We start from the raw sequence: 15,893 nt of genomic DNA on the forward strand, positions 1-15,893 counted from the left end.
TGAATGTGGCCCGTGCAACAATGGAGGTGCCAACATCAGTCCCTCCTGCCCGGAGGTTAGATGTTCGGCCCAATGTCCGAGGATCATCGGGGCCACTGGTTGTCCTGAATGTGGCCCCTGTTCGGGAGAGAGCGGCGGTGGAATCGGTCCGGCCTGTCCGCCGCCCCCGCAGTGTCCCCGCCGGCCCGGCTGCAGCCTGGTGCCGGACGCCAGCGGGTGCCAGAGGTGCAGCTGCGACATCGGGCCCGTCACCGGCATCTCCACGGGCTACTGAAGGCTATAGCTTTCGACAGCGGCCACTATAACGCTGCCTGTGTCAGCAGTGACACAGCCAAGTGCCAAGACCAGCTACTGACGAGGAAGCCCACGTGAATATACGTTTAGAACTGAGGCCAACACCGTGACCAGTTGGAGGAAGACATGGAAGAAAAAGGCGGTGCCGTGGTGATGAGGCATTAACCGTGATCACAAGTCGTATCAATATCATTTCCTCAAAGTGACAACGTTAGGGACATTAACTATTTATTAGGCTGTATCATGAATGAGATAATTGTCTCATCCATGGCTGTATCACCGGGTGTAACGGGCATTTGTGCGAAAGAAACTTACTAATTAGAAGGTAGTCCCGACTTCGAACGAGAAAGAAAACTAATGTTCTGTTGGGTTGAATGCTAGCGAGTAAGGATAGTTTGATAGACAGAAAGATGGCTTTTATTTCAGCCAATTCATTTTGTATTGGACCATTGTGACAATACATACGGTTGCTGATATATAAATAGTCTGCCTTGCGACAGATGTCCGGATGATTTATAAAACGAAATACTTCAATCGGCAAATTACCGACCACTGATAACGTCTACCGATAGCACCAATTCATGAGAATAAGAAGGTGATTAGGAAGATGATTAGATGATTAGTTTGTTTTATAATCACGGAATGGGTAAGTTAGGTACTAGGTAGTACCTAACCGTGACACAAATGACGCTCGTTCTTCCTCAAGTAATGATCACTACTTGTACCAAGAAAGACAGGACTGCTCGACAACGAAATCGGACGATGGTCATCAACCATTTTCAGCTCAACAAACATGAAAGCTAACAAATGGCACACAAAATTTTATCCGATAAAGAAGAATCAAACAATGCATTATAATGACATTAAGTTTCTGGTGCATCTACACGATTCTGGTTTCCATTAGAAAACGTAGGTAGGCATATCGATTTCACTTCTGTGACTAATAACGCTTAGTTTCCTCGTCCATAAACATAAACTCCACCTAAAAAGACAGCAAGCATCGAGACAAATAAGCAATTTGCACATTTCAAGTCCACTTTGTCGCTGCCCAGGGCCACCGTAACCTCTCTGTGTATCTATGGCCTTCCTTTCAGGGCGGTGTCGGCGTCCGTGGTACCCGTCCAACTACAGGTGCCCCCCGGACTGCGGGGTGCGAGAGGACAGCAGGGGCTGTATCCAATGCACCTGTGGAGCTGAGCCAATCAAACCGCCTCGTACGTACACATACACGCGCAACTACGCCGCCAACACAATTATTCTGTAATTTGATCATTGCAATGTTATTATCGTATTAAGGTTAAATTATTATCTTTATTAGGTACAGGCAAAATATAGTCAGATATTAAGATTCCAAACGCAAAATGTGATGTATAGGTAAGCGGACTCCGTGAAAAATTGTCCAGCTTATGATCCGTCATGCAGCAAACGATTAATACGCTGAACGAAGATTGAACGGTGTAAAATGTAAATGACACAGCGCTGGCCCATTCAGGCGAGTGCCGTCGGCCGTGGTACCCCTCCGACTACAGATGTCCCGCCGACTGCGGGGAAAGACGGGACAACAAGGGCTGCATTCAGTGCACCTGCGGAGCCACGCCCCAAAAGCCAATCGGACCGCCAGGTAAATAAATGAGAGCAATGATAATTAGCAATCACCTGAAGAGTTGGACTGAGGAAAGCAAGTGTCAACAACGACACTTTAGCTTCTCAGCAGTCAGCAGTACAATATTCCTTTCACCTAGATACATTCCTTTCCAGATACGTCCCTTTCATTTTTTCAACTGTGAAATCATTTTAAGTTCTGTTATTTAATAATAATCGACCATCCTCCATTTCAGCGGCATTTCATAGAATATTTGTTTTTGCATTTTATCAGAACGTGTATGAACGATGGTGGTGGCATCCCCAGGATTACCACAAGCAAGGTTCCAAAGATAACCGGTCTGTGTTTTTTTCAGCTCCAGCTCCGTGTACCGCGCCGTGGTACCCGTCCGACTACAGGTGTCCTGCCGACTGCGGAAAGCGACAGGACAACAGGGGCTGCATCCAGTGCACGTGCGGAGCGACACCTCAGAGGCCGGGACCAGTGGGGCCGCCGGGTATGTACGCATGTAAACGACATGTTGCAAGTCTCGACGCTGTCACATAATCTTCTTTTTCCTTTATTTTAATACGCACAACCTTGAAATGTTTATCTTTATATAACCCAGTACCCACCAGTCATTGTACTGCGCTTTCATCGTTGACTTGTTTGCCTAGATACATATAGACAGACTGCAATAAGAGATAAGAGACTAACACGTCCCAGACTCCCAATATCCGGAGAAGACTGCATTACCGCATAGAAAGGTATCATTCAAGCGACTCAAACACGAGTCCACCCACACCATTGATCCTTCACTCAATCATACAGAAAAGAGACACTTTCGCCAAGTGGTTTTATCACTCCAACTTCCAAGCCAGTCACTCCCGCATCATGTGAAGTTTCATCAGCTGCCTCTCCTGTGACAGTGTCTGTTCTTGTGACTGACAGTTCTCACTCCAGTTCCAGCTCAATGTACCGCGCCGTGGTACCCGTCCGACTACAGGTGTCCTGCCGACTGCGGAAAGCGACAGGATAACAGGGGCTGCATCCAGTGCACGTGCGGGGCCACGCCTCAGAGGCCGGGGGGAGTGGGGCCGCCGGTTCCTCCGGGACCGTCCGACCGCTGCTACCCGCCGAGCTACCTGTGTCCGGCCTTCTGCAACAGCCTAGTCACCGGTGACGGCTGCCTGAGCTGCGCGTGCGGTGCCGAGCCGCAGCCGCCGCCGCCGCCACCCCAGTGCCCGCCGCTCGGCTGTCCCCCTGCCTGTGTCATTCCGTCCGGCCCGGGCGGCGGCTGTCCCCGGTGCGGCCCCTGCGGCGGTGGAATCGGTCCGGCCTGTCCGCCGCCACCGCAGTGTCCGCGCCGGCCCGGCTGCAACCTGGTGCCGGACGCCAACGGGTGCCAGAGGTGCAGCTGCACACCCATCCGTACCCCCACGGGCTATAACGGATAAATGGAACGACCCGCCGTCGTCGGTATACTGTTTACATCCATACCAGACCGACTTTCCATTGATAAGAACGATCAGCGCGACACTGAACGACTGTGTGTAGTGTCTCGTCCGTGATATGATGGGCATTATCATTCTAGGTAGATATTTCTTCTTGGATATCTAGAATAGACACGCGTCGATTGTGAAGGAATCGAATGATTTTCAGAATAAACATGTTGGTGGTGATAGAACAGCGTATGTACAATGGTTCTGGGTTATTTGTCTAGAAATACATATCTTGAAGAATATCCTTCGCTTTGGATCATCTCTTATCAACGAATGAGCATCATACGATTAACCCGCGCCAAGCCGAGAAGGGTTGAAGGGTGTTCCGGCACCACTTGTATTTTTTCGCAGATATCGAAAAAACGGCCGCCGTTTTTGATACACCTGTCCATGCATCTTTTCCACACGTTTGAAAATTTCAGACTCAGGTACTAAAAGGTCAGACCACCAGGTCACTTAAAGTGGCCTCACCTCACAAAAAGTTAGAATCCTCGTCATAGCTTCACCGAATGAACGATCGCCTTGAAACTTTCAGCCATTGATAAGAGTAACAGTATCTATAAAATATTCTCTAACTTTGATATCGGTGACCTACGGTCAGATCAATTCTGCGCATTCTCCAATTTAAGCCATTGGGAGAAAAATCAAAGGATCTTCTTTTGGTCAAACGTCATTCTAAACACTCAAACATTGGGTTAGAGGTAAAATTGACACGCTGAACCGAAAAATTGCACCCGTGACCCTTCCTTATATTCCTGAGGTTATCTCAGGCCACGAAAGATTCCAAGCAGTTTTTAGGCAATAACTTTCGGCAAAAACATCTTAGAGCAATGAAAACACCAATGTTTTCAGGCCGGCGATACGGATCGACTGGTATGTCACATAACCTTTTTCGGTCAGGTCATGAGGTTGACCTGAGGTCAAATTTTCCAAATTACCTGAGGTAAATTACAGTTCATTTGGCGCCTCTCGACGAGAGGGACACGATGCTGGCAAAAGCAAATAACGTAACTCTCTTGAGTCCAAAGATGTCGAAGAAAAACATTTTTCGTAAAAACCGCCATTTTCTAGTGTTTTTTTTTCCTCTGGAGGCTAAACCGTTGACCTGAGGTCAAATTTTGGTACACATTCCAGAAAGATTAAAAGGGCTATCGAATGCGCTTTTCCGCGGCACTGTATAGCTCTTTTTGCTTCCCGAGTTTTGCGCCGGTGTTTCGAAAAATGTTGAAATATGCAACACGTTTCCTATGATGACCTCTGCCCTCTGGTGACCTGACCTGGCTTTGAACTGGCCTAAAAAATTACTAGCGTTTTCGCCATAATCTTTAACGTTCTTTTGAATGCCGCTTACTTTGTGTCCTCACGTGGGCCACGAGCCGAGTTAGACGGGGAGTTCAGACACCCGGCGCGGGTTAGAAGACATGAAGAGGACAGAAAGAGCAAGAGAAGAGAGAGAGAAAGAGAGAGAGAGAGAGAGAGAGAGAGAGAGAGAGAGAGAGAGCCAAAGGAAGCAGGATGGAAAGAGGAGTTGCTAAACAGGTCCCGACGTCCAGCCAACCGACTAATACACTTTCATTTTCTTTTCTTTGGTTGTTGTTAACGAAACAAGACATCGCCGAAAACGGCGACTAATCATCAAATGATGAAGCTCGAATGCATAGTCTCGGCATGTCTCGGTAATGACCAAATGCGACTAATAACAATGGTCCGATCCCGCCATTTTCATAAACGTATATTTCTCACAATAGAGATATCCCTAAACGGATCTTTACCTTTTCTACTTTTGTACTTCTGCTACAAGAATAAATGTAACGTATGATATATAGTTATCCCGCCGCATTAAGCGACATATGACGTCATACATGGAACAAGACTAAGCAACCTTTCGAGGTTTCACAACATTTTTATCTCGGATTTTTTTGCACAGGTCACCTGAAGTCAGACCACTCACATGACCTCAATGTCTTCACCATTATAAGTCGATGGAAGAACTATGGAAACTGTTCAAGCACCGGAAACGATCTTAATTCACCTTACGCCGTGATCTTATAGGGGAAGCGGGGTAACACCGCCCCCCTAAGCTTTTCGCCAAAATGAGAGAATATGTGTGAAGTCTCTTGGTAGTTATTGTCTTGGTTACAATATTTAAACATTTTCTCACGTGTTTTAGGTACTTATTTTGCATGCTCCTAAAAGGTTTTCATGTATCACGACTTTTAAAAATACCTTGCATATTTGCCGCCTAGGTACAAATTGTGTGGGTAACCCCGCCACCGGTATTGATGTTAACCCAACCCATTCCTAAGAAAGCTTTTAATTGTTCAGAGATCGCGTGCGATGAGTTTCCTGTCGGTAAGTGGTAATTTTTGCAAATAATCGGTAATGGACACCTAAATAGGTATAGGTTCATCAGCTTTTTGCCAGTTTTATACAGCTGGTAAGTGCTTGGTCGGGATGCATGAAAAATATAAAGTAAAAAATCAAATAAGCTGCTTATTCCCGACTTAGGAACATCTACGAACATAAAAAAGCGTCTCTTTGGCAGTTTCATCACTTATCACGCTACGAACAGGAAACACCGCAACCTCAATCGGGGTAACACCGCCACGGGGTGGCGGTGTTCCCCAATAAGTGATCACAAGCAAAAATCGCCAGCGGCAAGAATGTACTACACGGTTCAGGCAAACTTATCTTACTGGACAAAGCCGATCAATTATTTTTCGATGTAATCAAGTAAATCAAAATGAGTCTCTTCTTAAAGACATTCAAAAGTGCTCCCAACTCATCGAATTTTTATAAGAGAATGTCCATTTTTCTTTAAATGCCCACATTAAGCTTCGATTACACTGAATCACCGGAACACAAATCAGAAGACGCTTACCTTCGTGCGGTTAATAGGAAATAACGGATTTTTACACTTCACATTGCATACTTTCGCCGCCAGATGGGGTGGCGGTGTTTCCCACAGTGGCGGTGTTCCCCCCGCTTCCCCTACACTCCTTGCAAGATCCAATGCTTGCATATTGCATTGTTGACCTTACGTGATTTCATGAAAGTATATTACGAAGGTCATCGGAGTTTTCCATCAATAGCTATCGATCAAATTGAGCTAGCGAGTTAGGGAAGCCACCAATGGACTCAGAAAATCCTGCCAACTCGACCGATATGCAGTACGCCCTCCTCCGACGAGCTTCGTGAGCTGAATGGCATTGACCTGACTTTGAGCAACGGTCAAGCTCAACAGTCAACCAAAACCCTAAGTAAACCTCACTTCACCCAAATCAGATGTAACCAGTAACCACAACGCTACTCGCCGACTGAGCGTCAAATTTCCCTTATTTATGTCGCTCCCTAGTTTGCCTCGCTTTCACACAAACCGCCCTTTGTTTTCACCAACAGGGTGGAAGTAAGATCACCGGCCAGGCAGCTCATACCTACAGAGCGCGCGCCGTGCCTGGAGACAACAACATTCCCCAGCCGTCACCGCTGTCAGTTGCAGACAGTGCAGATATCCCGTCTGTCTTCTTTTTACACACTGCGGAAACGACTTGTAAAGCTTTAGGTCACCTTGAGTCTGGGAAGAAGGGGTCCCCTGTTTTTATCGTGATTAGGCCCGCACAACCTGCCCGCTCCTTTGCAAATAAGTCGCATTGTTCGCAGCGGCAAACAAGTCACTGAGATAGTAAGACTCGAGTCGCACAACTGCTATTACCGGATGAACTTGAACTTGTTTGCATTGATACCGAAATTCCCACGCCTTTGTGTGGATGTTGTATTACGCAAAACTATATTTTGGGTAGTAAAGTATCCCCGCATGAGTAAATAACTCATTTGTAGGTAACTGGTAGGCGCACTTCCAGCAAATACCAATGCATTTATTTCTTCTCTACCCTCACTTCAAAATGCAACACTCATTGGATGCCTGTATATTTTAGAATACCCAGTACCTAAACACAGCAAAGTTCAGAACCACGAGTATCTCGAACAGAAACCGGTGTATTTAATCACGCTTCTACAAGTGCAAAAGGCAAGACTCGCCTGATAGGACTACTGACCGGGCGAATAGAACCCACCACACAACTCAGCAGTAGGTGCTCGCTCGACTCCATTGTGACGTGGTACAGGGTGACACAAAAAAGCGGTCATCACCAAAATTTGAATAACTTCGGAAGTTTTATTCAGATCATCACCAAACTTCGGCCACTTTAGGTCACACCTATGTAGCAGACATCCACCAAGTTTCAAGTCTTCTCGACGAATAGTTTTAGTACAGTGTGTGTTTTACGGACGCTCCACAATGTGCTCCAGGTGAGCGCCCCGGCGCTGCAGGGCGTAGGCACACCTGCATCCGGCGGGCAAAGTTGCCGATAACCCGATAAGAATAACGTTTCAGGGGTAGCACACCCCCTGAGCACCGTCTCCAGAGGCCATTGCACTCTGTAAAGTGCACAGCCAGCGGATTATCGGCAACTTTGCCCGCCGGATGCAGGTGTGCCTACGCCCTGCAGCGCCGTGGCGCTCACCTGGAGCACATTGTGGAGCGTCAGTAAAACACACACTGTACTAAAAGTATTCGTAGTGAAGACTTGAAACTTGGTGGATGTATGCTACATAGGTGTGACCTTAAGTGGCCGAAGTTTGGTGATGATCTGAATAAAGCTTCCGAAGTTATTCGAAATTTGGTGATGACCGTTTTTTTGTGTCACCCTGTACACGGTACACGTGCAGATAATTATCGATTGACGGTTCCTCAAATGTTCCAACGATACTGAGTGAGCGGGCCGACAAATAGACGACTAAGAACAAGGGTAGACATGTGCATTGCTCAATAGAGGTATTATGCTAATAAATAACCGCGACGAGTTTCACCCGCCATCCATAGCTTAGACTTTACATTTGACTGAGGCGAGTTTTTTTTTTTTTTTACTTTTATTGCGTCCCACTGGCTGTCACACTTTTCTGCTTTTATCATAAAATTTTGCCGATCTTACGTTTGCGCGCAAATGTAAAAATCCGCAGGGAACATCAGTCTGAAGACACACGGTTTCACACAAGCATGCCCAGCCACGAAATTTTCACACTGAAATAAAACATCAACCAGAGAATGACAACAATATACATGCAGTCAATCAAACTATATCGCAAGAAACATGATACCAAAACAAAATACTAACAATGCCAACGACAAATGCACGATCACCCCAACACTCGAACAAAACGAATGTCCCAAGTTGTCCACTCTAGTGCACTCTCAATCACCTCTCGCGGTTCATCTGTCCGGCTCAACCCACCCAGGCCGGCACAGTCGGGTCGGGAGGTCCCTGTCGAGTTGCCCTGGTCTTCCTCACACCCACGACGCGGTCATGGGAGCTCGGGCCAGCCCGCTAGCTGTCCACCGGGCGGCCCTCGCATTCTGGTCCTGCGAGATACCTGACCCGACACCGACGGGCCACCGGCAGGGCACTGAGGGATCACCAGCGGAGTAGAAATTCGAGCTGAGCAGCTGGTCCGAGTTGACACGTACTCGCGGCACATAGCGCCGCCGCGGCGCGGTACGAGCTATCACAGGAGACGGCGGCCGGCGCGCGCGGAGCGACCCTACAGCTCGTCGTGGCGCGAGCCGTGCTGGTGGCCTGACGACGGTTTGATGTAGACGCCCTCCTGGACGCGCCACTTGCACGTGGTGTCGGGGGAGCTCATGCCCACCACCTCCATCTGGCCAGCGATGGGACGGCCGAAACTGTGGCCCGACATGGACAGATAGCTGCACAGACACACACCGGTCGGCCAGAGGTCAGTACATATCAGTACATACATACCTACGGTCAGTACATACACAGAGACATCAGACAGGTAGCTGCACAGACACACACCGGTCGGCCAGAGGTCAGTACATACCTACGGTCAGTACATACACAGAGACATCAGACAGGTAGCTGCACAGACACACACCGGCCCACCAGACGTCAGTACATATCAGTACATACCTACGGTCAGTACATACACAGAGACATCAGACAGGTAGCTGCACAGACACACACCGGTCGGCCAGAGGTCAGTACATACCTACGGTCAGTACATACACAGAGACATCAGACAGGTAGCTGCACAGACACACACCGGCCCACCAGACGTCAGTACATATCAGTACATACCTACGGTCAGTACATACACAGAGACATCAGACAGGTAGCTGCACAGACACACCGGTCGGCCAGAGGTCAGTACATATCAGTACATACCTACGGTCAGTACATACATAGAGACATCAGACAGGTAGTTGTACAGACACACACCGGTCGGCCAGAGGTGAGTACAGGGTGTCTCAAAAGTTCGCTTACACATTTCCCATGTCAATAAAGCATATAAGAACCGGCCAAAAATCTAAGGTTTTGGTGTCCGTGTGTACACTAGACAAATATGCATGCTTTGACAACTGATTCGGAAGGTTGGAAACCAAACCCTTTGCTGTATCTCCAAAAATATTTGCCCATACCGATTTTCGTCACTCCGTCAGTTGCCGGAGGCTGATAAAAGGTTACCAGCTTTCAAGCTCTTGTAGGGGAATCCCCCGCAGTTTCTGCGTCGGATTTAGGTTTGACGAGCTCCCCGGCAACATCCGCTTCTCCCTGAAAGCCGATAGCTTGCATCGACACCATCCGTGAGTATTTTGTAGGTCTTCTCTGGCGCTAACTCCTTCATGAATGACTGGCGCCGACCTCCCAAGCACCATTTTCCTTTTCAAAACAACCCCATTCCTGAACAAATGGGAAGTGCCAGGGGCAAATTTTTCGCAGCATATCGTAGCAGAATGTGTCGGCCATCTGTTTCTTAGACACATTTTGCAAAATTTGCAAATCCCGAACGCTCGTCATTCCCAATGCCAAGACCTTCGCTGGGTTCCGGAGTGTTTTCCTCAGGAGAGGTTCTGCTTCGTAAACGGCCAAAACCTGTCCATCGTGCGGTTTTGTCCGGATTTTGTGTGTAAAAGAAAGCTATTTGCTCCAGATCTGCCTCTTGAAACTTCGTTAGATAAAACTTTACATTAATTGACACTTTTGGAGGGTCACTTGTCCTCGGCATTGACGATTTTCGCATTATTTTCCCTCAAAATTTAGCGTTATAGATATTATAAACAATTTTAAATGATATTTTGTCTTTATTTTATGATGACTTGCAATTTTTGAAACTGGGTAACCTCTGTCTGTGAGCTTCTAGTCAGTTTTCAATAGTTAGGACTGCATTTTCAGCTGCTTTCCGGAGCACGAGTCTGCTGCGGTACAAGGGTCGTTCAAAGCGCTGTTAGTCTCGCATGGTTTTGTCCTTCAAAAATTTTAGCCACCGTTTTTATTAGATGACCATCATGTTGTACTCATCCTCGCCGACACTTTGCCATGTGTCATTTCCGACCTAACCATTCCCATTACTCGTGAAGCAGAGAGTTTCTCAGCCGACCCGAGTATGCGACCTCCATTTTCATGCCTGATCCATGGTCAGAGGTGAACCCTTTTTGTGTGCTCATGAAGGGTCGAATGCGCTTGAAAACAATGAAGCTGCTTGAGGAAGGTTGTTACCAATGCCCATGCAAAATTTCGACTGTTAATTTCATGTTGATTCAGAATTATTGACAAAAAAGCATGGCTGGTACCTGTAAGCGAACTTTTGAGACACCCTGTACATACTACATACCGCGGCCTGACAGGCTATCACAGCCGCAGTGGTGGTATTGAGTTGTTAGGGTGGACCGAAAGAAGACAAAAATGTTACATAATACACACACAATTATCCTTTCAGATTTTACATACAATAGTTATGTGACATAACTATGTCCAAGGCCACTATCGCTTCCAAAGTGGCCTCGTAAACAAAATCCGGTCTGATTACTGCAGTGCAGCCCGGTAAACAGAATCCGGTTTCAATTATCGATAGCGCAATACGTCAAACGTGACAGCCACTTATCCACCATCACAGTAATGACAACGGCCTGTTGCTACCCAGCCGAACAATAGGTGCAACAGGAGGGAAGCTAGGAGAGGAGACCGGACTAAGCTCAGTCACCCGTCAACGGCATTCAAGCGGCTTTGATGATGATGAAAAAAAAAACGAAATGATCAACAAAAAAATAATCATCCGCAGCTTTGCCTTTATAGGTGCCGGTGAATTCAATGAGTTTGAGAATAATTGTAATATTCGGGGACATGCAAATTTACATATGACGGTCAGATTTAAGTAAACAACGAAAAAGCCTCTCTAGTAAAAGTTCCATTTATATTTCATCAACACTCGTCTACGTCCGCGAATCTAATTCATATGTATGTGATTTTATGTGATCCCGCATAATTCTCAAGAACCAAATTCGTGTATGCTGAATAAAACTACCCGGATGTTCGATGCCGGGACTATGCACAGACATATGGAGACCGAAAAGTCCCGATATCGATTTTCTAATATCCAGCCAAGAGACCAATATTTTCCAAACAATGTTATGCAAAGAATATTGAACCATTCAACTCCTTCGTAACACCGGTCTTAGGTAACCGAACATCCCCCAAACCTGACCTGGTCGGTACGATGCGCTTCGGTTTCCAATCACCCAGCTGCAACGGAATTCGCCATCACTTACCAAGTACGAACAACTAGTATATCTAGTAGGCTGGCCAGTCACTATTCTTATGCTGGCGGGTTGGATAGCCGGGACAGGCAACAGAAGGCATTCAGTGTTTTTGTACCAATGACAGCCTGGCCAGGACCAGAGCTTTCCTCAGCTTGTCACAAAGCCATCAGATAATGGAGATAATCGAACTAGCGACACCCAAGGATTACAGAAATCAGGACAGGTCAGACCCAGCATGAGAGTTGGTCAGGCTGGGAGCGGCTGCTGTCGGGCCGTCGGCATCACATAGGTACACCACACGCTCTCAATGGACGCCAGCAGCGCCGGGGTACTCACGCGCCCGTGTCGACGTGTCGCAGCATGACCGAGTCTCCGCGGCGCCACTCGTCGCCCGAGCAGACCAGCTCCCAGTTGTCTCCCGAGTCGCCCTCGCCTACCCGGGACACGGAGGGGTCAGAGGGGCGCTAACAATTAGCGGACAGCACAGGGACAGTGAGGAGAAATAGGAGGAATGATGCCAAGTCGAAGAAGTAAGCTTGATAATCGATGCGACAGGAAGATTCGACGAGAAATTAGCCGCGATAGAAGAAGTTAGCTCGTACTAAAGCGTGATTCTTTTCACAAAACTCCACAGTCCACATGGTATCCAGCGAACGCTACGGTAGCATCACTGAAAGCCAGCACATATGTAATCTACATACAGGCTGCCTATAATACTCACCTTTGTTTCCAAAGGCCGATATCTCCTGGTTTCTTGACAAAGGCGACGAGAAGTGGTGCGAGTGTAGGAACTTCTTAGTGGTCAGGTGCTGCAGTCGCAACCTCGTGCCGCATTCCAGCGGCTCACTGAAGAACAGAAAAGAAAGAAAGTTACCCCATCTTAAACAACAGAATCTGCAGATGATATTCACGAAGAAAGCTCCCGTCAGCTAGCACCGCCGCACAAATGATCCTAGCAGTTGAACACTGAAAAATCGTCCAAAATGGCGACAAAAAAAAACACACACACACACAAACACAGATCCAAAATCAGCAGCATAACACACCGCCACCAGGCCGCTCAGGCACGTGGGCTGCAAGAGCTCCTGGTCACCGATTCATTGGTGACGGACAGCGGAAAAAACTAGCCGTCTTCCGGACGACAGACGCTATAGGCGCCATCAGTCCCCCCCCCCCCCCCCCACACCTTCCGACGGCGTCTGGACCACTCACCCGCGCTCGCAGTGTTTGCCGGTGGGGCCCATGATGGCCCAGTGGCTGTTGACATCATCCTGGTCCTCCACGCCGGTGACACTCTGCTGGCCGCTGCCGGAGCCGTACTTGACGTCGTGTGAGTGCAGCCGCGACTTGTACGCGATGTTCATCAGCTTCACCACCGAGCCGCACGTCACATCGTCCACTGTGATGCTGCCTGATGTTCCGTGAGATACAAATGAGAGATCAGTAACAGATAACGTGAGTCAAAAGAGTCTAATGAAAACATTATAACAAACAGTCACCACACCAGAAGGGATAAAAGGTGATATTAGGTATGTGGTGTTTCAAGGTAGGTTTAGGCAACTAAATTCAATACAAATATTGTGATAAAACAAATTAAGAGAAATATTTAGTTTTGGTGCTTTACATCAGACACTTCACTAAAGCCAGAGGTAACTGCTCACCGCTTTCACACCAAAGACATTTCACTAAAGCCACAGGTAACTACTTACCTTGAGCAGATGACAAACATGATACCAAGAAAAGGATGAAACCATGTCTGCCCTCAGACTTCATGGCAGTAGCTTAATTGCTTCACTTGTACAAATGATTTGTGCCTGGTTTTGCTGAAAAATGAGCCATAAGTTAGTGATTTGGTATTTAGTCAAACAATTTCATCTGGCTTACCCTTGTTTTCAATATTGTTCTGTAATGGGTAAAATATGGATCAAAATTTACTTTGCTGAAATTCATCACAAAAAGTAATGCAGAAGGTCATATTGAATAGAATGCAATATACAGTGAATGACCATATCAAATTCAACAATAAGATATGATCAGTTGACCAAATTTCATCTCAATTTGACTGATGTATAATGAGACCATCAACCTAACTACTGAGCATTATAATGCTGAGCAATGACAAATGGAATCTATGAGCTGCCTACCAACCAGAATTTGGGACAAAGTACCCTAGTTAGTGGATATGAACTCTAAAGCAAGATGTTAAGATACCTTTTGTTGTGCAGATAAAATATTCAATCCCAGCAACTGAAGCTGATGTCCACACAATTTTCAAGGATAAATTTTAATCCTTATTTCATTCTATGTGTTTCAATATCTTAAATCCAAAAATTGATATTCATCAGCTCAGCAAATATAATAAAATGCATTGAGGTGGGGTCACCTGTCCTTGCCTAACCTGACTTAACTCAGCCTAATATAACCCCACCTAAGCTTGCCTAAGCACTAAGCCATCTTAGCCTTAACTAACCTGACCTGACCTAACCTAATCTTATATCTACCTAACATCTAACATCTACCTCTTACAGAAGTCCAGGCTGGGTTGGGCCAGATAAGGTTGGGTTGGGTGTCAGCTCAGGTGACCTCCCTTATGGTGTTTGCTGCTCTAATGAGCATCATTTTTAGATTCAGTACTTTATAAATCATGGAAAGAAGCAAAATTTACCCTTCAAAAACTGTGTTTTTTAACTTTGTGTGTTTTTGTGTTTCATAAATCAGAGATTAAGCTTCTCATAAATGACATCCAAGGCCCAAGCAACAGCAAGTCAGCCAAGATGGATTTAAAACTACAGAATAATTTGACTCATGAAATAGGCCTTTTAGGATAGGTACCTGCCTCAGATCAGAGTAAGTAGCATTCCCCAAATCCATACAGCACAATGGCTGAGCATCCCAACAGTCAGCACCACTGAGGCACAGAGACCTCATTTAAATTGGCATGTTTTATCATGTCAGCATGCATCAATGCATTGTCAAAACTAAGGCAATAAATACCATGTGGTGTCAGGAGAAATAGGCAACACACAGGCCAGCGGCCGTCATGGTGTGAACACTTGCGGGAGTTTAAGAAGGATTTCAATTTATAAAATAGTGTAAGACAAAGAACCTATATTTTTCATAAAGTATTCATGAAACTTACAAGAATACCCCAAAATAATATATCTATTCAAGATATCTATCAGAAAATTTGCCCTATTCATGCGATAAAGCTAACAAACCTGAACACACGGCAGGTATTCTAGTGACCAAAACCAACCTGGACACAGTCAAGACCAGCCATCAATGATGAGGCAAGAGGAGTATCAAGGAGGTTGCTAGTACCAGATCCTGAAGGACACTGGCCTCTCCAAATTTCACAGCTTTTTTTGCAACAATTCCATATTGATATCAATATACAATTGCCAGGAAGGCAAAACAAAATCAACTTTAACTTCAACTTACGCTTTCTGCCAAAATGAAGAAGTGCAAGCTCCACAGCAAGCTCGGCCCTCGGCAGTGACGATGTAAGATGCTATGCTAGCGTGAATTTATTCATACAAATAAGGAAAATCTTATATTCGCTGGTCCTCAGTCAAAATAAATCGCAATTTCGACCTATTTGTCAGCGTGCATGTGCGTGGTGTCCATCGACTGTTTGGCTGAATTGTACAATCATAGCGTGGCTGTGACAAACATGACGACGTAATCAACACGTCCTCGACTTTCATTGGTCCAAAACAAATCAAGTCTTATAATGCATTATGTAACATATATAATTTTTGACAATAATATTGAAAATAAAGGGCCAAAAATGTAATTTACATATGAAAATGCTTGATCAAATTTCCGCTTTCTCGGTTGCTTTAATTTCTTTTATTCTAGAAACACACTTGTTTTTTGTTTGCTTAGGTACATTATTTAT

General features: G+C 46.2%; 2 protein-coding genes across 5 annotated transcripts; one reads left to right on the forward strand and one right to left on the reverse strand.

Moving 5' to 3' along the window:
- The first annotated feature begins 936 nt into the window (after positions 1-936).
- Positions 937-3,333, forward strand: LOC122385668 (basic proline-rich protein-like). Its single transcript, XM_043374104.1, has 4 exons — positions 937-940; positions 1,389-1,554; positions 1,824-1,915; positions 2,846-3,333. The coding sequence occupies exons 1-4, from the start codon at positions 937-939 to the stop codon at positions 3,331-3,333; spliced, it is 750 nt and encodes a 249-aa protein (XP_043230039.1).
- A 4,955-nt stretch (positions 3,334-8,288) lies between these two features.
- LOC122385630 (stromal cell-derived factor 2-like) lies at positions 8,289-15,692 on the reverse strand. 4 transcript variants are annotated; one of them, XM_043374008.1, is made up of 6 exons: positions 15,434-15,692; positions 13,702-13,815; positions 13,205-13,403; positions 12,714-12,838; positions 12,329-12,425; positions 8,289-9,142 (listed from the first exon to the last, which is right to left on the reverse strand). In XM_043374008.1, the coding sequence occupies exons 2-6, from the start codon at positions 13,763-13,765 to the stop codon at positions 8,977-8,979; spliced, it is 651 nt and encodes a 216-aa protein (XP_043229943.1). In that variant the 5' UTR covers positions 13,766-13,815; positions 15,434-15,692; the 3' UTR covers positions 8,289-8,976. The 4 variants fall into 4 exon arrangements, with proteins under 4 accessions (XP_043229943.1, XP_043229944.1, XP_043229945.1 ...); XM_043374009.1 differs by having other exon boundaries at positions 15,587-15,650; XM_043374010.1 differs by having other exon boundaries at positions 15,603-15,647.
- Between the last annotated feature and the right edge of the window lie 201 nt (positions 15,693-15,893).

Source organism: Amphibalanus amphitrite, unplaced genomic scaffold (genome assembly GCF_019059575.1).
Source record: "Amphibalanus amphitrite isolate SeventyFive unplaced genomic scaffold, NRLGWU_Aamphi_draft 000226F_arrow, whole genome shotgun sequence".
Classification (NCBI taxonomy): Eukaryota; Metazoa; Arthropoda; class Thecostraca; order Balanomorpha; family Balanidae; genus Amphibalanus; species Amphibalanus amphitrite.